This window comes from Amphiprion ocellaris, chromosome 10 (assembly GCF_022539595.1).
Source record: "Amphiprion ocellaris isolate individual 3 ecotype Okinawa chromosome 10, ASM2253959v1, whole genome shotgun sequence".
In the NCBI taxonomy this organism is placed as follows: domain Eukaryota; kingdom Metazoa; phylum Chordata; class Actinopteri; family Pomacentridae; genus Amphiprion; species Amphiprion ocellaris.
The window spans coordinates 1,628,610-1,644,912 of NC_072775.1; the positions used below are offsets into that span (position 1 = coordinate 1,628,610).

Here is a 16,303-nt window from a genome sequence, read left to right on the forward strand (position 1 = left end):
CCATCGTTTGTTTGCATAAAGAAAGCCACTGCTTTTCTCAAATGAGCTCAAACTCAATCTTCATTCTCCATAGCCGGGTACTTTGTGAAAAAGTTCAGCCCCAGAAAAAGCTGCAGCAGACGGAACCACAGGCAGACAAGCAACAACAGCAAAGATCTTTTCCGAGATAAACAAGAATCATAAGATACAACACAGTTCAAAGGAGGGTAGAAACAGGAGTCTGGCTACAGCAGGAGGATGATTCTGCAGAAACTATTCATAAACTCAAAGGAGGAGACAGCCAGGATTAAATTAGCAAAAATAAAAAGCACCAGCTTTCATAGGCACGCTATTTTCAGATGAATCTACATGGATCTAATGATGGAACATTTGCATCAAGAAAGCCAGGAAGAGGAAGTTTGGGTGTCTTTTCCCTCTAATGGTGAACTCTGAACTATTATTAGACTCCTGAACTTCTGGATGAATCGAAGCAAACCGCTGGAAAACTGTGGAGAAAGTCAGAACCTTAGAATGACCCTCCCAGATGGCTGACCTAAATCTCATAAAGCACTTCTGGGGACTGAAAGCTTTACTGGCTGAGACATGGAAGAAACTTTCATCGCAGTTTTCACATGATCCCATGCCCAGGCACTGTCAAGCAGTTTGCAAGCTACATTTGAGGCCAAAATCGGTAAATTTCCACTCCAAATTTTGATTTATAGTCGGTTTTATTTGCCCAGTAGCTTTCCTCTGGGTGGAAATGACATACATGACAAAAAATGGTAAAAAGATATTTCTGCTGTAAATGCCTTGCCTAAATTTCTTCCTACCCTTTGAAATTGTTGCAGATCCTTGAGAAAATACAGATTGAATTCATTTCAATTGGTCCTGGTAATTTCCACCATATTCTGGAGCATCCTAATAAATCTAAACTGAGAGCAGCTGGTGCACTGGTTCTCTGTCAGCTGCTAGTCTACTGTGAGTCGCAGCTGAAACCAAAGTGCTTGTAATTACCGCACATCGCTGAGAGAGTTGCACTTTGTGGCTGCTTACAAGACAAGGAAATGTCTAAGTGTATTTAAGTGGCAGTAGCCACAGTGGAAAGCATCATCAGAACAGCAGGATGCTTCAGGATCTCTGTTTTTAATGCTATAAAACCATATTTTTCATCCTAAAATCTCTCCATTTCAACTTCAACTCTAGATTAAGACTTCTAAGACAATCAAAGGAATGTATTGACTGTATCTGACATTTTTTTTCTGTTTGCAAATGGACCTGTGTCAGCCTGAATCGACAAATTCAGAACAAATTAGACTTATCATTGTAGATGTGCAACTTTGATGAACACCAAACCTCCTGCTCAGACATTCAGTCTTATGTACTATTCGCATGGGACTATTATTACCTGGCGATCTCTGGTAGTTTCTGAATTACTCCCACGTCTGTGTTTGTTGCAGTGCATTCATACGGGATAAGCCAAGTCTGTATTTTCCTAGAATTTACTGACATTCCTCCCAGATTTCCCTCTTCTTGTTGGTCTGATTTTGTCGTTTCTGTGAACGCTCCATAGGCCTGTTGTGTATCAGCCTACTCCTGCATTTGCACCCAAAATACTCTCAATAATTTCCACCACGGCCTCCAGAATCCAACCAGGAAAGAGGGAGAAAACAATAACAAAAACAACTATATACTGTTTATACTGTTTACACTTCACCTTGTATATATATGTTATTTTCCACTTTTTGACACTTTTATTTATATTTATTTTGCTTATTTCTATCTATCTCCCTCTATATATGTATATATTCATATATATATTTATTTATTTATTGTGTGTTTTTATTCTTTATTCTTATTATTATTGTTTCGGTCTGGAACAGGTGCACAATGCATTTCACTGTGCATTATACTCTATAATTGTGTTTGTGATAAATAAAGGTCTTGAATCTTGAACTAAAATACCCCCCAATCACTGAGATGCAGATTTGTACGAAACTAGTATTATCACAGGACGTCGATGTTTGGCCAGATATGGTAGGTAATTTGTGGTGGAATTTTTACTTTACAAATTACAGACATGGAGCATTCACATGGGATTAAGATGATAGACGTCCTCCACAATTATTACACATCACCATTGGTCCTGAGGTAATACTAATCCCGTACGAATAGGGCTTTACACACATATTAAGAACTTGTTCTATGCATGCATTTGACAAATGAGACCCCAGATCTGGTCAGGGAACTTTAATTTTCAGCTCTACAACACAGACTGCTTGAGTCAGAAGCAGTTTATTTGTTGCTCTTTTCTCAGGCTGATGATCAGTGGCTGAAAATGTGTTTATCTGTGCGTACACGTGAATTTTTATCATCTCTAGGTTGTGTGGGTGGCTTCCAGTGTTTATCATTCTTTGTCATCTTATGTGTTGCTATATGCACCTCCATGTAAAGCACATTACTTTTTGATATGAAATGTGCTACATATAAAAACCCTTTGGTTGAGATCATCCTGGAACAAGCCTTGACCTTTCATGGTGACTGACTGGATGAGTTAACTCACAATCATTTGCACGTACATTCTTTTAGGGTGTTATTTGCATTATTTTTGAGTTTGAAAAACAGCAGACAGTAACTCAGCTCCTGTTGCTGAATTACCCCGTATGTCCTTTTATGTTTGTTATGCTTACTGCACTTCACATTGAATGTGTTTGAAATTGTGCCCTGTGCCTTGAACTTGAAATACAGCACAGTATAAATTCTCCAACGGTGGCCTTTAATTACCTCAGCTGCAGAAAAGGCCCTTATTTGAAATAGTCAGGCCTTTAATGCTTTAAATTGCTTTAAATGCTTTAAATTTCCCTCTGTTTTAGTGTGCTAATGAATTTCATTTGCTTTTATTCTGGCTTTTTTCACTTGCTTTTAAGTTGTGTCTGAAATATAAAACCGTATGTGCGAAAATTTCACATTAAAAGCCTTCCCTCTTTGAATACTATCATCCCTGTAAGCTTTATTTTGATACGTGAGTTTCAAATATGAATAATTTTTGCATAAAAAATACATTTCTGTTGAATATCAGCTTCCATGTTGGTCATCATCACAGCAAACATCTGGAGTAAATATTGAGAGAAGACTTTAAGCCGATCCCTGGTTCACATCCTGGCCTTCACGAGATCTTTCTACATGGAGTTAGCATGTTCATAATGTGCATGTGTGGGTTTTTTTCCAAGTTCTCGAGCTTCCTCCCACAGTCCAATAACAAGCTGAGGTTAACTGGTATCTCTGAACTGTCCATAGGTGTGAATGTGAGTGTGATTGTTTGTCTATACAGGCGGTCCTCGGCTTACGTCAGAGTTCTGTTCCTAAGATAACATAAAATAAGATCTACTTTATTCATCCTGGAGAAAATTATTTTGCCAGAGTGCAGCAAACAATAAACAAAGGTTCGTGGAATTTACACAATTACACAGAGGTTAATAGTAAAATAGAAATAAGAAAGAATATGAAGTACAAAATGCAAGTTTCTAAAAGTGTTTGTGTGACGTAAGTCGATTTTAGCTGTAAGTCGGAACTCCAGTGAAAATGTAATCAAAGCCGTTGCGTGCATCACGATATCGACCAGTTTACATTTTCGTACAACTACGGTAACAAAAACAGTCATTAGCTCACACTGAAAAACAACTCAGTAGGAGAATATAGTGTAAAAGGCTCACCAGGATACGCTGTTGCTGTTGGTCTTCCAGCCAAAGCAGTAATAATCTTTCCATCTCAATAATGAGACAGATGATTTCATAGGTGCAGATCCTTTCACATGTTCAAGTATCCACTTTTTTATCACTGATGATCCTCGAGAAAGTTGTGCAACTTAGTCCAAGCACCCGGCTGATGTCTGTCTGTGTTTCTTCCTGTTCCCAGTGTTTTACTACATCAGTTTCACTTCCATGGAGATGGCTGTCCTTTTCTTCAAAGCATCAGAAGAGTCTGATTTATGCTTGGGAGCCATAATGAAGTTAATGAATGTAGCATAGTCCAATGTGGTGGCAAATGTAGACTAAAAAAGCACTCAGAGAGCGCAGTACTCCGCCAAGGCTGTTCATTCCCCCGTATGGCATTCTCAGAAATGCAGAATATTTTTGTAGAAATGCAGCTAGTTCATCCGCTCTGCTCACCAGCTAGTTCCACTGAACCAGTTCCAATGTAACGACAAAACGCCATGCGTCGGAAACCGAGGACCAGCCTGTAGTTAGTTCCGATGTAACGACTTAACAGCGAAACAACAAAACGACGCAAGTCGAGAACATCGTAAACCGAAGACCTCCTGTACATGTAGCCCTGTGATAGACTGTTACCTGTCCAGGTGTCCCCTGCCTTCACCCTTAGTCAGCTGGGATAGACTCCAGCCTGTCGCTACACCTAATGAGGATTAAGTGGTGTATAGATAATGGATAGATGGACTTTAAGCTGCACATGAAAAGCACTAAATATCGCTCTGTATGTTGTGTTTGTGTTGCAGAGAGCTACCAGCTGTACGTCCCAGAACTGGCTCCGGTAGGTAAGGCGGTGGGTCGGATCAGAGCCAACGACGAGGACGAAGGGCAGAACGCCGAGATGACCTACAGCATCACTAACGCAGACGCCGCTGCCATCTTCACCATCAGCACCGATGCTGACCGCAGGGAGGGAATCATCTCCCTCAAGCAGGTATGAATCACAGATCACAACACCGACGCTTATGTAAGAACATCCTGTTTTCTGAGTGTGAACTGCACTTTGAAGTGCAGCCGTGAAGGGCAGAGTGGTGGGAAAAGAAACAGGACGCAGCTTCTCTTCTCTGCCTTCTGCTTTTATTTAGTCTTTGTGTGGTGGCAGCTTAGATTGACTCAGACTTTGACATTTGTGATTGAAATGCTGTTCATAAAACAGTACAATAATGCAAAACAGTACATGTTTTTGTAGCTGGAATCAGTAAAGAAGATGGGAAAAAATGCACTTCATTTTCTATGCATCACCTGGACCTGTCATCCTCGCAGCCGCACCATAGAGCAGGTTATCTTTTCATATTTAATAACTGCTGCACACACACTATTAAAGGAGGCATTTTACAGGAACTTGAGCCACACACACAGCCACTGGTATCCTTCACTTAAAACTTACAGTGAGAACAATCTGAAGCCTGACAGGTAGGTGAAGTATTATCTGCCGAGTCCCTCGGTGCCAGTGTTCGGTGTCAGAATGGGATTTAATCCGCGGCACAAAAAGTGCTCACAGAGCCTTTTCACCGCAGATAATTCGGCTCATCGCCGAACAAAGGTGTAACTGATATCATTAAAAACAAATTAATTCCATTTAGGTAGCCCTGTTCCACGGTGCTGCTATTGTTCTCACCGGCTTTCTGTCGCAGCTTACGGTGACTGAGCCATTCTAGCCAATTATTCAACCTGTGCTTTCCCTGCTGTGGCAAAGAAAAAACTCTCTGCAGTGAAAAACGGTCTATTTGGAGCCTCTTCTAGCTCAGGCACGCGGTGTAAAGTGAAGGATTGCTGCTGCAGAGGCTCATCTTTTTCATAAATGTGTGAAGCCAGTCAGGGGTCAGAGGGTATCAAGAATATATGCATCAAAATCTGTGCAGCAGCAAAGCCAGAAGAATGGAAAGATTGTGCACACAGCTTAATGAAGCGATTGCTAAACTGGACATATGGTTAAGAAAAAATTTGGACAGAAAACTTCTAGAACTTGGAGTTGGTTTTCAGAATAAAAGCCTAGAAATGTGATTCTTTAACCCTCATGTCACCGTGCGGGTCAAAACTGACCCATTTTAAATTCTGAAAATATGGGGAAAAAAATATATTTTCACAGTGAAACTTCTGATGTCCACATTTTCAACATTTTGGGGAAAATTTTGAACATTTTTTTGGTGGAAAAAGAGCAATGTGAAAAATGTTTCTTAAAGAAAATATTAGAAGTTTTACTGATATATATGTAATCACTTCTGATATTTTAGGATTTTTTTGGAAGATTTTTACTCACTTTTTGAAAATATTTACAAGAATTTTCTTGCCGAATTTGGGGAATTTTTTTAAAAATAAAACTTTTGGGGGAAACTTTTAAGGAATTATTGGAATTTTCTTCCTGAAGGTTTTGCAAATTTTCAGAAATTTGGGGAATTTTTTTTCTGAATTTTTGGGGTTTTTTTCAGACAAGGAAACAGTATTTTTTGGTGCCCATGAATGAGGACAACAGGAGGGTTAAAATACATTCGTAAATAAAGAATACAGGGAAGTCCGTGTCAAAGTCACTCATAGCATGTTAGCCAATGTTGTTGACTGCACATTATCCTCACATGTGAATTAAGAATTCATGTTTCAGTAGAACTTGAACACTATCTGAGAATTAGTCTATTCCTATTAGGACACCTGAAGGGGCTCATTTCACAGAATTCTGCTCTTAATTGACTTTCATTCAGTTAATTGGGAACCAAATATCCTTTAATGGTCTGTAGTTCATCTCATCTAAAGGAATAAATCAGCTTTTATGTTTAAAGTATATGTTTTCTAACAACAGAATGAGCTTGCAAGTTATTTTGCCCTCTGGACTCTTTGATGTTTCCTAATGAAAACACTGTTGTAATACTATATATATATATATATATATATATATATATATATATATATATATATATATATATATATATATATATATATATATATATATATATATATATATATATGTCACTTTTAAATAGTAGCAATACCAAAAACATTACAAACAATTTCTGCGTTCAGATATCTATTTAAGCACCTTAGTTGTATAATTTAAGTTTAGAATTTCAAAGTAAACGCACTAATTAAGCAGAAGGGCCAAAATATGAGTATTTAATTACAGCAATAATGCCTGAAAACTGTACTGTAGAATTGTGCTTATACTGTCCTGTGTGTTTTTCTAGCTCTGCTGTTAGTTTAATCAGATTTTGTACATTATTTGTATGCAATATATGGAATGATGCTGCAACACACTTTACTCTTACAATCAAACTGCTCCTGCGTGGTAAATATCTATCTAAGCTCGTCCAAGTTTAGATTTTCAAAGTAAAAGCACTAATTAAGGAGAATGACAAAGTTAAGAATGTTATAACACCACATAAATACCTTCATATTTCACTTTGGCACAGTACTAGAGGGTACTATTTGTTTTCTAGCACTGCTGTTAGGTTGAGTCGATTTTTATCCTGAATTTCACTGTGAATTACCATGCTGTTATGTATATTATATTGTTTGCAATATAATGGAATGATGGCGCTTCACTCTACACTGCACACAATCAATCTGCTCACGGGTGGTACAAGACATCTGTACATTTCCATTTGCGGCAGTAATCAGATTCTGAAAGCTACAGCGGAGATTGGTGTCTCGTATCGTGCAGTTTTATGTGATATATCTGAAGAACATACATATATATTCAAATAAACATGAGCTAATAAAGTGTAATTTCATATCCTAGCCTATTTTGCAGACATTCCGATCAGTTACAGCAAAAAGCAGAAAATGTTTTGCTCAATCAGCCAACCAGCTGTCACCAGCAGCACATTTATCAAGAGCAAGGTCACAGCTTGAAGAATGTTCTTCCTCTTTCAAAAATACTGAAGTGAACTGTACAGGAAATTAAATTGGATCAAATCCAACATGCATGGCTGGTGCTGCCGGCTCCAGCCGAGTCCTTTGAGATAGTCGAATGGGCCTGATTTGACTCTGCAGCCTTTGAACTGTGACAACAGGGATGCAGGTAAACTAAAGAGGCGATTATTAACAAGACATAGCTTCTAATACAAATGTCCTGACCTGTGAGGGCTAGTTTGAAATTCATCCCTAACAGGAAGTGCTTTCTGTTTCCTCTACAGCCGCTGAACTACGAGAAGAGAAAAGTTCACACGCTGAACATCGAAGGCTCCAACACTCACCCAGACTCCCGCTTCTCCCACTTGGGGCCGTTTAAGGATTCCACATCGCTGCGAGTCATCGTGGGCGACGTGGACGAGCCGCCCGTCTTCTCCATGGACTACTACATCCTGGACGTGTACGAAAACTCACCTGCAGGCACCCAGGTTGGAACCGTGACCGCTGTGGACCCTGACAGCACAAACAGCGGCATCAGGTAAAGGAAATAGACGGTTATACCATAAGTGTGTGCAGGCGTTTTTGCATGTATATCTTACAAGGTGACATAATTGGAGATCTTTAGTTTTTTTTGTGATATACACTACCACTCACTTAGAAATGTCCTTATTTTAGAAAGAAAAGCTTTTTTTTCAATGAAGATAGCATCGAATGAATGATAAATCCAGTGTAGACATTGTTAATGTGGTAAATGACTATTCTAGCTGGAAACAGCTGATTTTTAATGGAATATCTCCATAGGGGTACAGAGGAACATTTCCAGCAACCATCACTCCTGTGTTCTAATGCTACATTGTGTTAATTAATGGTGTTGAAAGGCTCATTGATGATTAGAAAACCCTTGTGCAGTTATGTTAGCACATGGATAAATGTGGGAGTTTTCATACAAAAGCCCAAACTTTTGAACGGTAGTGTATGTTGCGATATGAAGAACAGCTTAGTAAATGTAACATGGGGTATAACTTTCTGAGTGCGAGATGCAGTCTGGGGTCAAAGCGTTGAGACTTCAACATTTTCACTGATTTGTCTGGTGTTATACAAAGTTGGCATCTCTCATTGAGGCCCCAAACAACAAATATCTCTCTCATCCCTGCTACAAAGTTCTCAATTGAATGATCATCTGGGAAAAATGCAAACAGCGACTTTTCAGGTGGAATTTCTCATTAATACGGTGGACAGTCAAACCTTTGTAGGATTTTGTTGTCTGGCTGGACCAAAAGTCTGCTGCAGCTGCATAATATTCCACTTGTGACAACTCTGTTTCAACTTTTTCACACAGTTCTTTGATAGACACTTCAGGAAAATGGGTGTGTGAATGTATTACTTTTCAAAGCAGAGGCATCTGAAATGCTTCTTTGCTTTGGATGTAGTGATGATCAGTCTGCAACAACTGCAAGAAACTGCAGACAAAATACCTGTTTTTGTTCAACATCATCCTTTCTGTAGCTGAAATATTCCCATGCAACTGATTTTGTGTTTCTTTTGGTAACAAAGCTTTCTATTTCTGTGTTTCTCCATCATTTTGTTGTGCACAAAACTCCAAAAACTCTATTCAAGAACCTGTAAATCAAAGTAAATTATGTTCTATAAGACTTCTCTTGTAGATTCGCTACAAAAAATAAGAACCATGTGTAGCGGTTGTGTACTCTCTCTTGCGTTGTGTAGATAATCAGGCACAAAGCATCTTCCCTTTTGGCATCAAATCCGCCATTTATTTGCAGGAGCTGGTAAAACACACTGATATTACTCTCACAGTCGCACACGTGGTAACCTCCCGATCATCAATTTATTCAGCACGGAGGTTAAACTTAATTAGCATTTTTCTAGCAGAGCTTATACTGGTCATCTTACCACGGCACCCGGACACCGCAGACTGAGACCGCAATGTGGGGGCACACACCCCAAGTCTGCAGGGGCCCGGACATGTGCGTCCACGCCATATCCGGCGGTCACCGTGGGAACCAAATATGTAATATGAGATGGCAAGTGGAATCATTAACTCTGCTACACTTGCATGGGGTTTTTTTTTTGTATGAAGCAGCAAAAGAAGCTGTAGCATGATGCGTTTGAGGTAATTTGCCTCACTGGGCGTCATAAGTTCTGCGATGTGACGATTCTGCACATGTGAAGTGATGCTTCATTCAACCCCTGTGTGTCAAGCAGCATTTTGACTTCAAGAAAAGAGGCTGTGCAGTCGTGTCAGAGATCCACCACAGAGTGCAAATTCAATGAAGAATTTCACCACTTTGCAAAAGCCTCACTTTCCTGAGAATCCTGCCTTTCGTCTATTAGCTGCTCGTGTCTCCTCTGGTAGCTGTGCAGCAGCAGGTCGACTCCTCTCTCCTACCTTCCCTGGCAGCTAAAATGAAATGTGTTGTGATCATCGCTGGGGATCAGCCTGTGTGCGAACTCACTGGTGAGCAGTGACCGAGGCCCAGCTAGAATCCTGGTGGCCTCTTTCCTGCCAAGCTGATGCTCTTGTGCATTCTGCCTTTTGTTGTCTGGGGTTTGGGGAGCTGTCATGACCAGCAGCACCAGGCATAAAGACAGCCAACTACATACTGCTGACACATATAGAACAGTTATATACGCTGCATTCCGCATGTAGTAACAGGATGGAACTGTTGAATGATTGTATTTTACAGTGTGCTAAGGCAGGCTTGGCTGGTTTCTGGCTTTGGAAAGCAGAAGTGTACAATAGTACAGTTGATCTGAAGCATCCTCTTCTGCTTTAAAAGTCCAGGATGACATAAAAATGTCAATGTTAATGATTTTCTCAAAGAAGAACAACAGGAAGGAACGAAATTGTCAGAAGTGATGTATCGTGAGTTTAACCCTTAGATGCATATACAGGAGGTCCTCGACTTACACCGGAGTTCTGCTCCCATGGATCAACCTAAGTTGATTTTCACCGTAAGTCGGAACTCTGGTGAAAGTGTAACCAAATCCGTTCCGTGCATCACGATATCAATCAGTTCTTCATAAAAGTCATGAGTACCAACAACTTTCATGCATGTATGAATCATTTTACCAGAAGATAAAAGAATATTGTAACGGACTGATATTGTTGTTGATGTTGAGGTTTCAATGTTTATTGTTCAGTTCCAGATTTCCCTAATGTCAGTGAACGTGCCATGTTTAGTTAGCTCACCTCTGATTGGCTGAGAGTCAGCAGTAGAGAGAGCTGGGAACGGTGGCTAATTCTGGAGCTAAGTTATGGGGTTTTTCTAGTTATTCTGGCGTTGGCTACGGCCCACAGTAGCCTGTGTGAAGGCCTTTGGTGTTTATAGCCTTTGGGAAATGCTATTAACCCAATACATCAAAATTTTGTCTGAAAGAAACAATTTAAAATGTGTCTTTATGTACAGAAGCACTTCTATGTTTTTGCTATTACTGGAAATTGACTTCATTGTTTTACTAATTCCAGCCATCCAGTGTTTCTTTCACCTGCGAGCTGTAATGCTTGATCCTCTTCCAATCTTCAAAGCTTTTGACTTGTGCAATATTTGTATCCTGTGAAAGGTACAAGACGCCCTTATTAACCTAAAGGACTCTTCATGGGCTCTTGAGCGCCACAGCAATTACCAGAAATACGTCACACATGGAAGCACTTGACAGTCTGCTAATTCTGGATCGAGGTTGCAGATGAGTGTGCAGAGTCTGATCTGTTTATCTGTTTCATAGATTCTAACAGTGGGATGTAGAAGAACTCAGGACTGAACCTTGAGCTGTAGATGTCTGAACTGAACTGGATATAGTGCAACCTAACAGCCTATGCAAAGAAAAAAAAAGAACTGGGTCTTTAGGCTCAAGAATTCAAGCTAAACAAGATGAGTATGTATAGTACGTATACACAAAAGTAATAAACTTACTGTAGAAGGGTGGCTAATTACATTGAAACTGAAAAAAATAATTGTTGGACCAACTTAACTGAAAAACTTCATCAGGTAACACACAACTGAATTAAGTTTATCCAAGTAGAGTTTAAAAAGTTCCATTAATGCCACTAGTTTAAGTTAAATTTAATGAAATCACTTGATTTCTCTCGAGTGGGTGCTGCTGCAACTTCATTTTAAAGAATGTCAGCTTGAAGATTCAAGTTTTTTCAACTTAATTATTTGCTTTACCCAGACTTACAATTTAATTTTGCCATTAAACTTACCTTTATTTCCTTTTCTGTGTTTTGTAATCCTATTTGAGTTGCAGCAGAAGAAATGAAAGAAATGTGGATGTAAAGATGTAAGAAACACAATGCTAAAAGATTAGTAAGTGCAATGTTTGAACTTTCACTGGAATTAGAAAATCATTTTAAATGGACAAAAGTCTAATTTAATGTTCAGAGGAAGATTCAAGAGATTTATGCCAAACAGTATTTGACTTAAACTACAGCTCAAATACACTTTGTACAGTGAATTTAAGTGAGACTCCAACAGAGGAAACAAGGTCAAATCCAGTGCAAAAGAAAACCTTGAACTCTGGTCCCAATAGTGAGTCAATCCCTGCCGACCTCGATGAGAAAATGTTCGACTTCACATCAGGAATAAACAAGAAAAGCACCACCAAGGCTGCTCAGTCATATCATCTCTGACGGATGAAATCTTTAAAAAAAAAAAAAAAAAGACCTTGCGCTGAGCACAGGCGTGTGTTCTGCATGTGTACGTTATGTACAGATACTGAATCATGTGACCTAAATATGTAGCAGGTGGCAGGAATTGATGAGACTCAGAAACACCCCCACAATTTAATCAGTTGTTCCTTGGATCATTTCTGATGGATAAGTCCTGATAAGTCCTCAGTGGTGGATTTGTAGTAGGATCACAATCAGCTGACGTAGTGTTCACTTGTTTTCATGGTTACAGTGCTGCTATCTGGCAATGATGCAGAAATCTTTAACAAATCTGTGGATCCAGACTATAAGCTGCATCACTGCCAAAATCTAATCACTTGGTCTTTGTGTCATTTCTGACCTTCCCTGAAAATTTCATCCAAATCCAAACAAACGTACGTACGTAAAAAAAACGGTTTTGCTATCTACAGCTTATTTCTGGGTTCATGACAACTGTTCAAGGTGGTGATTTTTTTTATTTTCAGCCATTTAAATTGTAATAAGGCTTCAAGAAAAGTGTCCGTAGTGTCATAGTCCAGTCCATGTCTCCATCTCTTTGTCCGTTTATAGATTAACTGGAAGTTAGGAGGAATCAGGGACACCAATACTGATGTCACAGATGTTTAATATGCCCTGAACATCCAGTGTTTCCTCCTCAGGCTGTTTGGAGGACGGCTCGCTGAATAACATGCTGTCAGATTCATGGTTTAGTGGAGAAAGGGTGTGTTTGGAAACGGCTCAGTGACGGCTGTGACACTGAAACATTAAAAAAAGCCTTTTTATTCTGACCTTACACTGGTCAGTCTGCACTTCTGGAGCAGATCAATGGCAAAGGCCAAAGAGGCAAACAAGAGCTTTTTATCCGGAGCCCAGCAGCTGCTCACGCAGTCACTACTGCATTTAAATGGACCGGATGGACCCAACACTGAGACCGGTCTAAAGGTTACTGAGAACTGGACCAGATACAGACCTCCAAGTCATTTAGAAGGTTGGACTGATGAGCATTTTAACTTCCTTCAACACACATCTGTCTCCAGCTATACTATGATTAAATACATTTCAGCAAACATGGCAGTATCACTGTGTTTTTTAGCCATTAGAAGCTGAGGATTACCAAGGAGTCATTTGCTCATTTGATGGTTTTATTGACCTATTTTGACAGTGTCTTCCTCTGAAACTGAGTCTGTTTACTACTGGTTGAAAGCCAGAAAGTACAGAAATTGGCCATGTAATTGCACTAATGTTCATCAGTCACCACCATCATCATGCAAATTATGGTAATTTTCTGCCACTGGGCTGCACATCATTTATTATGGAAATAGTCACTCAATCATTTTACTATTAGAGATACTGGATCTGTCGGCTTGTTTGCTTTTGGAAATGGGAAACTAGCCATTTAGAAAATGATATGCAGAGACACAACCTGCTGTCGCTCGTGTTTTCATTACAACCTGCAGTGTAGCTGAGACCTACCTGCTTTATAGCCTTTATATTTTCACCTTTTAACGTGCTTCTTTCTCATTGTTTTTATAAGATACAAGGTCCAACAGTGGTGGTCTAGGTTATAAAAAGGGGTTTCACATTTTTAGGCTACACTATATCAAATTAATGCCAAATTTAAACAGTACTGTTTTTTTTTTTCAAAATATTTTCAAAAAATGATTAAAAATCTTCCAAAAAAATCCTAAAATATCAGAAGTCATTACATATATATCAGTAAAACTTCTAATATTTTCTTTAAGAAACATTTTTAACATTTCTTTTTTTCCACCAAAAAATGTTCAAAAATTTCCCAAAAATGTTGAAAATGTGGACATGAGAAGTTTCACTGGGAAATTTTTTTTTTTTTTCAAACTTTAAAACGGGTCAATTTTGACCCGCAGGACGACACGAGGGTTAAGGAAACTATTTATCTTGTTGATGAGATAGAGGTCTGAGAAAGTCATGGATCAAATATGGTACAGATGGTTATAGAGGGTTAACAGCTGGCTACTGGAAAAATGTTCTTTTGAGAAGTGACTTGATTTAAGCAGATGAGAATATTATTGCTAACTTTACCCTGATACCCTGCTACAGGCCATTTTTACTTTTTTCTTTCAGTAAGTCAAATGCTTTTTCCTTGGTTTCTAAAATATATTTAATAGAGTCCAATTTATCACACATTTCTGCTGTAAATAAATATTAAACAGACTTCCTTCTGGATCATAAAGATGAAACACACTTTGTTAATTATGGGATACATCTCTATTTCAAATTTATATATTTTAAAAAATGAATACGTTGTAATTTACAGTTGCAGATAACGCTGATTACAGTGTGTGTATATATATACAGAATATTATTGGAAAGTCTAGCTACAGTGTTGAACAGTAATTCTCATATTCTACTGATTACTGGAATCAATTATACAGGAATTAACTGTTTAGGTCAATTATTATAATAACACTGTAAAACTACAGTAAAAAAAACAACAATTTAAACTGTATAGTTTCAGGATGAATGACAACTATAATCACATTTAGAGGCTTTAATGTTTTTATTTTATGATTTTCATATCTTTTTTTACCCCTTGCCATGGTTGATACATAGCTACGATGTTCAGATTCTATCGAAATAAAAATCCCCATTCCACCTAAAAATCTAATGATCCAGCTTCAATCTGTCTGACTATTTGAATTTACATTAAAATCACACATTAATTTACAGTTTATGTCAGAGGAGTCAAACTCATCTTAGTTCAGGTTCCACATTCAGCCCAGTTTGATCTCCAGTGACCAGTAAAATCACAGCATAATAACCAATAAATAACCACAACTCCTAATATTTCCCTTTGTTTTGGTGCAAAAAGTCCATTCTGAAAATGTTCACATTTAAGGAATTATCTTTTTACAAAACATTATGAACAACCTGAAATTTCTTCAGAAAAATAAGTGAAATTTCATCAACATTCAGCCTCAGTTTATCATTTCCACATTACAACTTCCAGATCACAGAGTGTCTACAAAGGAACACAACATTTAGTCATCTGGAACTGAACCAGAGAGGATTTACTTTATGATCAAAATGACAAAAGTCAGACAAAAAAGAAAAGAAAACAAGACAAAATATTACAAAAATGAGACACAAAATGACAAAACCGAGAAACAAAACGACCAAAAAAATATACAAACACAAGCGACACAAAAAAACACAAAACGATAAAAACGATACACAAAACAAATAAAATGATAAAAATGAGAAACAAAATGACAAAAACATTAGTCAAATGACAAAAGTCAGACAAAACAAGACAAAAAATCAAGAAAAACGAGACAAAAAATCACAAAAATGAGACACAAAAGAGCAATGAACAATCATGAATCATGGTGTAAAAATTATTTAAAACTTATAGTTTATCTAATTTACAATTTGCAGATGATGTCTTCTCTGGAATTTTTACATTTTGCAAAATGGGCCACATGTTGGACACCCCTGGTTTATGTGTTTATGTTTGTGATTTGAAAGCAATTTAACCAACAGAACTCAGAAATTAAATGACAGCTATTCCATTCTGCAAAGCTACCTTTAGGAGTTAATGTGTGTTTTCTCCTCTTCAGTGGAATCATCAGATATTCCTAAAGGGGATTTCTGTGTATTTACAGTGGTATGTGAAAGTTTGGGCACCCCTGATAATTTTCAAGATTTTCCTTTATAAATCACTGGTTGTTTGGATCAGCAATTTCAGTTAAATATATCATATAGCAGACGAACACAGTGATATTTGAGAAGTGAAATGAAGTTTATAGGATTTACAGAAAGTGTGCAATAATTATTTAAACAAAAGTAGGCAGGTGCATAAATTTGGGCACCCCAACAGAAAAATTACATCAATATTTAGTAGATCCTCCTTTTGCAGAAATAACAGCCTCTAAATGCTTCCTATAGCTTCCAATGAGGGTCTGGATTCTGGTTGAAGGTATTTTTGACCATTGTTCTTTACAAAACATCTCCAGTTCAGTCAGGTTTGATGGTTTCCGAACATGGACAGCCCGCTTTAAATCACACCACAGAT

General features: G+C 38.2%; 1 protein-coding gene across 3 annotated transcripts in view; it reads left to right on the plus strand.

The window, feature by feature from the left end:
- The window catches only part of LOC111582448 (cadherin-18-like), a 208,900-nt gene that overhangs the window by 135,286 nt on the left and 57,311 nt on the right, over positions 1-16,303 (plus strand). For all 3 annotated transcript variants that reach the window (XR_008603032.1, XR_008603033.1, XM_023291120.3), the window contains exons 6-7: positions 4,490-4,677; positions 7,871-8,124. Coding sequence is in view for 1 of the 3 variants with exons in the window: in XM_023291120.3 (XP_023146888.1) it covers positions 4,490-4,677; positions 7,871-8,124 (442 nt within the window). In the remaining 2 variants the exon portion in view is untranslated. The remainder of the gene's footprint in view (positions 1-4,489; positions 4,678-7,870; positions 8,125-16,303) is intronic.